At 55.8% G+C, this 806-nt stretch overlaps 1 protein-coding gene across 1 annotated transcript; it reads left to right on the plus strand.

Annotated features, from left to right (window-relative positions):
• Nucleotides 1–66: 66 nt before the first annotated feature.
• On the plus strand, nucleotides 67–737 carry LOC106512538 (GDNF family receptor alpha-2; the record flags this gene model as incomplete). Its single annotated transcript, XM_014001135.1, is given in 1 exon segment — nucleotides 67–737. A coding segment is annotated over 1 exon segment (70 nt), but the record flags the coding sequence as incomplete, so codon positions are not given.
• Between the last annotated feature and the right edge of the window lie 69 nt (nucleotides 738–806).

Genomic DNA, 806 nt, shown 5'->3' on the forward strand with positions numbered 1-806 from the left:
GAGAGAGAGAGAGAGAGAGAGAGAGAGAGAGAGAGAGAGAGAGAGACTGCAGCATCCCCCGGGACTGGCACAAGCTCAGTGTGTGTGTGAGACAGAGAGGGAGAGGAGAGGCTGATGAAGAGCGTGTTTCGGACTTTTCCTGCCGCGCGTCGCCTTTGATGAAGGAGACACCAGGAGACAGCTGGAGAGTGGATACTGATCTACCGGGAGTCGGGCTGCTTCGGCGTGAAGCGCGTCGGTTCGGGTGCCCAAACAGAGTCGCTCTCTGTTCGTCTTCCCTCTGCCGTTAACTGGAAGAGGAGGAGGCGGGTCCGAACTCCGCCGGTCTCCGGGTTCACGCTGACCAACCACCTGGGAAAGTTGGCTAGGGGGCAAGCACGTGGACGGCTGACAAGGAGAGGGAGGGGAGAAAAAAAAGTGATTGTTTTTCTTTGTTTATGGATAACACCCGTGAATGTTTCCAGCCCCAGCGAAACATGCGCTCCGTGACGGACTCCGTGATCACTTCTGGGCCGGTCTGAGTCGAGGGGCAGGAGGGCTCGGCTCGGTCCAGTTTTTACATTTTTATTTTTGCTCCACCATGTTGACGGGAAGTGAGTGACAGCGAATCACACAGACTGTAGGAAATAAAGAAAGTGAAGCAGACCCCCCCACCCTCCCCTCCACCATGACCCGGGGGGTTACAGCTGGGCGCGACATGCTCCTGATTAACATCGTCTCTTTGGTGTTTGTGTTGGGTGAGTACGCCAAAGAGCTGCACGTGCGCGCAACATCCGTGCGTCATTCTCTCCCTCCAACTACTTATT

The sequence above is a fragment of the Austrofundulus limnaeus genome, unplaced genomic scaffold, assembly GCF_001266775.1.
Source record: "Austrofundulus limnaeus strain Quisiro unplaced genomic scaffold, Austrofundulus_limnaeus-1.0 Scaffold7929, whole genome shotgun sequence".
Classification (NCBI taxonomy): domain Eukaryota; kingdom Metazoa; phylum Chordata; class Actinopteri; order Cyprinodontiformes; family Rivulidae; genus Austrofundulus; species Austrofundulus limnaeus.